Here is a 7,399-nt window from a genome sequence, read left to right as displayed (position 1 = left end):
TTGTACAAAAATGAAATTTCATATATGACATTACACATTAAATCAAAGTTCTTGTATAGTTGTGATATTCATCTTGAATTTATTATAATAATAGATTGGCTTACATTCATAGATAAGCTATGATGTTCTTCACCAAGGAAGGAAGGCAACCGAACAGAAGTGATAATATGTTCGTCGAGCTTTGAACATCGAGTTGAAAAAATGGAGCGTCGTCGAGATTTTGGCTGGCGCCGTCAACATTGCAAACTTGAATAATAAACTTGAGACTCGAAGTATCCGAAGGGATGACAAGTTGAGATACATAGAAGGCTTCTATGTGTGCTACTCCGATGTACTCTCTAACGCTTTCTAGCGTTCCTCTCAATGTTCGAATCGATTGTTTCGATAATTTCTCAACGTAGATATTGTACTTTGGGAAAAGAGGACCCTTTTCATCTTCCGGTTTCCAGCTGATCTTAAGACTAAGTGTTTTGGAACCTTGAGATGTTCCCCATTCTATGTCTTGGCCGTTGACGATCCAAGAAGTAGATGGAGGGAATTCGGTATTCTTGCTCGAAGTTGAAATCTTAATGTCTCCGAGCACAGCAAAGTATTCAGTTGTATTTGTGATTTCGGGTTGTTGTTTGTAGCATACGGCGTGGATTTCTGTTAATGTGTATCCGTTCATTGCAATGCTGACCTCTTGCATAACCCATCCTGGAGCATTGTCCGGCGTTGTAAGTCGTCGTGGCAGGAGGACTTCACTTGAGAATTGGTTTGTTCCTTGGGATGCAAGAAACAACTTCTTTTTTCCTTCCGTTTCAGAAGATAATTCAAGAGAAAGGCCCAAATGAGAATTACCTTCAGACTTTACCTAAAGCGGGGGTTATTGAACACTATTCGTTAGCGATCATAATGTTTGATTTCGAAAATATTTGGTTATGATGTAAAGCAGTAAGTCGAGATAGCTTACAGAATATGTGAAGTAAATCGGTAACGGACCCGTAAGAAGTTGTCCTGAGAAGAGTCTGGTTGAGAATGAGGCGCCGGCTTCGAGAGTTCCTTTAAATGTTATGTTTCCACCTCCGTTAAACGATGCTTCCTTAAAACTACCATTCATGAACCAACTCATAGACCTTTGAACATTATATAAACACAACCGAATCGTTTGGTATACAATAAATCATGCGAACTTACTCAACACGAACTTCAATTGTTTTTGAGGTGGAATCATCAACATACTCCAGGAAAGGCTGAAACAAGAAGGTAACGTAACATGCAAGTAAGTACACTTTTTTCTATAAAAAAGCAACTTAGATCCAAACCGACAAGCAAAGCGATAGACCTGAAATGTTTGTGAAGAAATGTTATTCCATTGAGTGCTTAATACTTGTGCTCCGTCAACGGAAATATGATTACCACGGCCCTGAACAATTTAAAACAGCGGTCATTGGATGCGTAAATGCCCGTCATGCTAGATATTCGATGAGTTGATTATTTTGTTGCGTGCACGAGACGTAACAAAATAACAACAAAGACTATGAGATAGTTTTTACCTGGTCGAAATTCGAATAGAACGGTAGTGTTTTAGGATAATTTTGGACGATCCCCCATGATTTCTCAACCAGACTCCACCAACTGCGAAAACCAAATTGTTCATAATGAAGATAACTCAAAAATGTATCATGCTTCTCTGGTTTTTAAGTGAAGGACCCGATGATGGTCCAAATCGTAAAAGAAAATAAAGCAAGTACTGGATGACACTATTGCAACCACAACGAGCTGAATACATCAGGACATTTGATAAACGAATTAAGTCCGTTACCGGTTTTGAGCGGTCTGAAAATCGGGTGGTTGTTTTGTTTCATAAACCCATCCCGGAGCGAATATCGCAGCCGAGACATCATCCTTTTTAATCACTTCAAGTGCAACATTCGTCTGTCAAAGGACAATTATCATATAAAGTTTGGAATGAGACAATAAAAGATCGGTAAATTACACTAATAATCGCTCAACTATTAGTAATTTTTTTATCACCCAATTAAAAAAAAGTTACAAAATGGTCATTCACCTATTCAATTTTGTTTTTTTTGGTCACCAGTGGGCTAACAATGGTAGCTTTTAAATTAGTATAATAGCAACTTTAATTCACAAACATTTATATATTGTATCAATTTAGTCTTGATTCTAAAAAAATTAACCCTCAACATTTATACATTATATAATTTAGTCTTTTTAACAAGTTTGCTTTTCTTTGTGGCTCTTTCATGTAAAAGGCTAAAAAACAAATTATCAGCTAAATTTGATTGTAAATATAAAAAAGAAAAAGAAACAGTTTAAAATTTTTAAAATCAAGACTAATTTGACATAATTTATAAATGTTGAGAGTTAAATTTACTATTATGCCAATTTTTAAGAATACCATCGCTAGTCAGTAGGTGACCAACAAAATTAAAATTGAAAAGTTAGATGACCAAAAAGAAATTTACTAATAGTTGAGTGACTACTAGTATAGTTTACCCATAAAAGATTATCATTAGCATGAAACATACCGTCCATTGCCCGCCACCGTATGTTCCTCTTCCGAATACATCAATCCCCATGTAAACATCGAGCTTTCTATCGCCGGCAACCGTTGCAGATAACTTTGGATCATCCTTTTCCCATAAATAGTTAACGAAGATTCCATCACTAATATCGAAAAAAGGTTTATTCTCTTCATTCAATTGATTTTGCCAACTAAGTGTTCCATCAATTGTAACACTATCATACCTGAAAAACCAACACTGCAAATCAAAACAAACACCTAAACCGCAAACCGTAAATCTAGGAGTGGATCTAGAGGAACTAATAGGGCCTTAACCCCTTAAAATGGAAAAATTTTTATTTAAGTTCTTTATAATTTATAAAATTTTAAATTAGTAATGATAAAATTACATTTTGACCCCCAAAATTATAAAAAATTGATTTAATCCTCTAAAAATTATAAAGATATGACTATTAAAATATTAAAATTATATTTTTACTATCATAAAAATATATAATTTAATTCTGGTGCCCAAAAAAATTTCAAACTTCACCGTTACTCCCCTAAATCGTATTTCTAAATCCGTCACGGCTTAAACCCGATTTACTAACCATATAACTAAAGAACCAGGAACCGAGGAGTGCATTGTCTGCGTTAAATAGCTAACAAATTCTTTGAGATTGGGGATTTGGCTAATGGCAAGGTCAACCTCCATGTTGAGCTGCAAGTAAAGCATTGAAATCAACATTATTAAACATTTTCTGAATTTTATCTTGTCTTGTCGGAAAAAAAGTGAACATATTTGACATTGGTAAAAAAAACCTCTTCACCCCTCTCAATTTCAATATTAAGCAAATTAGTTCCTCTAAAAAAATTAGGACAATTTAAATCTCGTCAGTTTCAAAAGTCAGTAACTAAGGACAATTACTCACGAAGTTAATGCTTTTTGTCATTTGTACATAAATTTGATTGGTAGATAACAAATTTAGCTTTTATAATTTACACATACTATCAACTTGGTCATGATTTAACAAGTTTTGTCTGTAATTTTTTTTTTGTAAATTTGTAAATGTTGAGGCTGAATATGTTGAATTCTTTTAGAACCAAACTCTCTAAAAAAATAAAACATATAAATATTCGCGGAAAATACTTGTTATTATACTAACTAAAAATACTTGTACAATTGGCGGAAAACATTAACCCTATGATTAATTGTCCTTAATTGCTTAATTTTAAAATTCATAGGGATTAAATAACCCTGATTGTTTTGAGAGGGACCAATTTGCTCAACTTCAAAGTTGAGAGGGGTTGGACAGGCCTTTTTTACCTTTGAGATTGGGATTGAATGAGAAGCATGTTGTGTACCAGCCATCCATCAAAGCCCAAAGCAACAGCAAGCTCTACTAAGAGTTCAGCATATTTGTGAGCAGATTCCTTTGTTGAAAGCATTTTATTGCAAGTAGCTGTCCCTTCTTCTCCTTCAACAATGAATGTCCCTAATACCTTAGTTTCCAAAGAAAAACAATATATGGACATGTTTCCGTTAGTGTCTTAGCACACACCATGATCCAACTACAATAAAAAGGTCAAATTCTGATTTTGGTCCCTTTTCTATATTTAAATTTGCATAATTTGGTACTTTTACTTTTATAATGGGGTCTAACTATGAATTTCATCTCTCTACTTTAGAAAAAATTGAGTTAGTCCCTCTACTTAATTGTTAAAATTTCGTTGTCAACTCTTTGTCTTTAAGTTGTTAACCCGAAAATTAGCATTTCAATCATTTATATGCACAAAATTAGAGGGAGAAAATCAGCAGTTCAACAATTTATATGTAACAAGTTAGCAAAAATTAGAAGTCCAAGTTGATGTATTTACCAACAACTGGACTAATCTCTCAGCTTTTGTAAAGTATAAGTATCAAAATCTAGTAAATTAAAGTAAAGTGACTAACTTTTTTATTTTCATAGAGAGGTGAAATTCATAATTATGTCTTTATAATTTCATTAGTAAGTCCAAATGATACAATTAATTATTTTTGTTAAAATGCTAACGTAGATTTTTCCTTAAATTTTAACACAATAGATTTTTCATTAGTATGTTTTTTTTATATTGGGGTACGGGGTAAGAGTAACACGGTTTGAATCACCACTTCATACAAGTCAAGACAATGTCAATACGTTAATGATATAATTAACGGTATTAAGTATTTGGATTAACTAATGACATTATAAAATCAAAGAGATTAAATTATACCAAATTCACTAAATCTCATATTCAAACATAAGGACCAAAATCATAATTTACAAAGTGACATATGTCTTAAGGGTAAAATATACCAATAGTCAACCAATTACTGGGAAGCTTTTTTTGTCACCCAATTATGAAAAGTTACAAAATGATCACTCAACTACTTAATTTTACCTTTTTTCTGGTTACTAGCTATTAGATGGCTCGTGGAAAGGTGTTAGCTTTTAAAATTGGCATAATAGCAATTTTAACCCTTTAACAGTATCAATTTAGTCTTGATTCTTAAATATTTAATCATCAACATTTACACATTATGTAATTTGATTTTTTTTTTGTAGTACTCAATTTAAAACCCAATGATGCATATAAAGATATTTGATCATTTAAAGCACAATAATTTAAACATAAAAAAAAAATCAATTTTTATAATAATAAGAGTAAACTATGCCTAAGGTCACTAAATTATTTGTAAGTTTTAATTTTGTTATTTAACTTCAAAAAGTTACAAAATAGTCACTGAACTATTCGAATGTTTTCATTTAAGTCACCAGATTGTTAAGTCTTTTTTTAAAAGTCCCATCACGAGTTTTGAGTGACGATTCGAAGACTGGTACGATAGAACAATACCCATTCACAAGTAGTATAACATATCTCAAATCCAAGCTGATCTGATTGTCGGTGTCGGAGATCGAAAAAAAAATTGTTTGGAATTTGGTTTGCAGATTATTGACATTCAAAGTTGTTTCACAAAAAAACTAAACTGTAGAAGTGGAGGGGATGTTTACCCTTTCGATTGGTGCCGGAGATGAGAACGAAAAATGTCATATATCAACAGATTTAACAAAATAGTGATTTAAATAAAAAATTTCTAATAGTTTAGTGACCATTTTATAACTTTTTAAGATTGAGTGATCAAAACATAAATTTACTAATAATTTAACGACTTTAAATATAATTTATCCTAAAAATAAAAATCATCATACTTTTCAATCAAATGAACATCATCCTACTTTTTATGCTTTAAAATTATTTTAAAAAATATTTATTACATTAACTAACCTTAACTCCATGTGTATGAGCAGTATTGGTCCAACAAGGTGGAGGCAAAGTAACCAAATAATGAGAAAAATAAACAAACACATCGATCAAATACCAGTGCCATATGGCATAAGCACCGGAATTTTCGCCACCTTGGATCCACTTGTCGTCCACGTAACCACCTTGCATATCATGGCAAACCAAAACCCTAGGCCTTTGAGCCAAACCTGTGTTTGGTCGTAAAGGAACACTGGTTTTATTAAAAGGGTAATGAAAAGACTTGTAGTAAGAACCATTTTCAAGGTCTTCAAGGGTCTTGATTGGATAAGAGATGGGAACGGACGGCTTTGATGGATCGAAAGGTGGTGGTGTCGGGTCGGATTTTTGATCGTTGGGTTGGCCGGACATGTTATTTTTGGGTTCTCCGATGAGGGTTTTCTTTTCGATCGATGAGTTTAAGATTGGAGGAAAGCATGTTGGAATTTTCTTTTTGTGGATTACAATGTAAGAAGACTAGCAATTGACTTATTGAGGCATGACGTGAAGTTTGGGTTAAATTACTATGTAGCTCCCTATATTAAGAGTAAAATTGCATTTTGCTCCTTTTACTTAAAAAAATAGTAAATTGATTGTTATATATTAGATCAAAGAATAAATTGGCCATTCTGTTAAAATTTTTAATCCATTTTGATTGTTAAAAACTAGTTTGGTCTTTGATTTAATGTACAAAGACTAATTTACTTATTTTTTAATAAATGACGCAAAGTGTAATTTAACTTTTAATACAGATGTCTCTATAGTACTTTTACCTCTATTTAACTTATTTTTAACGCTTTGGTTGTCTTTATTTTGGTCGGATTGTTTGTTTTAACGTGAGTGGGGAAAGGGACTTTCATTAGGTGTTGGGTCCAACCCTCAACAAGGTCATTTGTATTTGAAGCTCAAATATTTCAAATTAGATCTTTTTGAGTTGGAATCCTTTTGGATTTTGATCACTTTAGGTTCGAGTCAATTCAAGTTTTAGTTAAATAATTTTTTACAAGTATAAATAATCTTAATAAGGTCCATATATAGTGGATTTTAAAAAAAAAACTGAAAGAGAACATACATGACATTTGCACATGGTAATAATCGAATTTGGATGTTCAAAGCTTTTCGACCTTTGTTACACTATCAAGTCTCTTTGAATTAGTTGTAGACTTTTTATAATCAAATCAAAGGTAGGGAGCAAACAGTGGCCTTGGACCCCCTTAAATGATAAAATTGTTATATTACTCTCTTTAAATTTTGAAATGTGATAAATTAGTATAATGGGAAATTCACATCTTGATCTCCCCAAAATTTATTGTTTATTTTTTTATCCCTAAAATAATTTTATGAGTTTGTATTTTTTTTTCTTGGGTCCAATGGCAGCATTATTTAAGTTGTGGAAAATGGTTAATGCAAGACTTGACTTTAACCAGCCGATTTATTCAGACGAGGACTAATTTGGTAGGGCATTTATTTCTTCAGTCCTCGAAGGAAACTACATGGAAATTTCTCAATTTCCACGAAGAACTTCACCTAATTTCAAACGACATAAAATTTAGAACCGGTGCTAAATAA

At 32.4% G+C, this 7,399-nt stretch overlaps 1 protein-coding gene across 2 annotated transcripts; it reads right to left on the bottom strand.

Moving 5' to 3' along the window:
- LOC107931828 (cytosolic endo-beta-N-acetylglucosaminidase 1) lies at positions 1–6,280 on the bottom strand. 2 transcript variants are annotated; one of them, XM_016863782.2, is made up of 10 exons: positions 5,816–6,280; positions 3,872–4,009; positions 3,118–3,227; positions 2,532–2,751; positions 1,805–1,917; positions 1,536–1,617; positions 1,325–1,405; positions 1,177–1,232; positions 953–1,088; positions 1–853 (listed from the first exon to the last, which is right to left on the bottom strand). In XM_016863782.2, the coding sequence occupies exons 1-10, from the start codon at positions 6,200–6,202 to the stop codon at positions 107–109; spliced, it is 2,070 nt and encodes a 689-aa protein (XP_016719271.1). In that variant the 5' UTR covers positions 6,203–6,280; the 3' UTR covers positions 1–106. The 2 variants fall into 2 exon arrangements, with proteins under 2 accessions (XP_016719271.1, XP_016719272.1); XM_016863783.2 differs by lacking the exon at positions 3,118–3,227 and having other exon boundaries at positions 3,834–4,009.
- Positions 6,281–7,399: the final 1,119 nt, after the last annotated feature.

This window comes from Gossypium hirsutum, chromosome D10, assembly GCF_007990345.1.
Source record: "Gossypium hirsutum isolate 1008001.06 chromosome D10, Gossypium_hirsutum_v2.1, whole genome shotgun sequence".
NCBI classification, from domain to species: domain Eukaryota; kingdom Viridiplantae; phylum Streptophyta; class Magnoliopsida; order Malvales; family Malvaceae; genus Gossypium; species Gossypium hirsutum.
The sequence above is the reverse complement of the archived record's forward strand: the minus strand, read 5'-3'. Positions and strand labels throughout refer to the sequence as shown.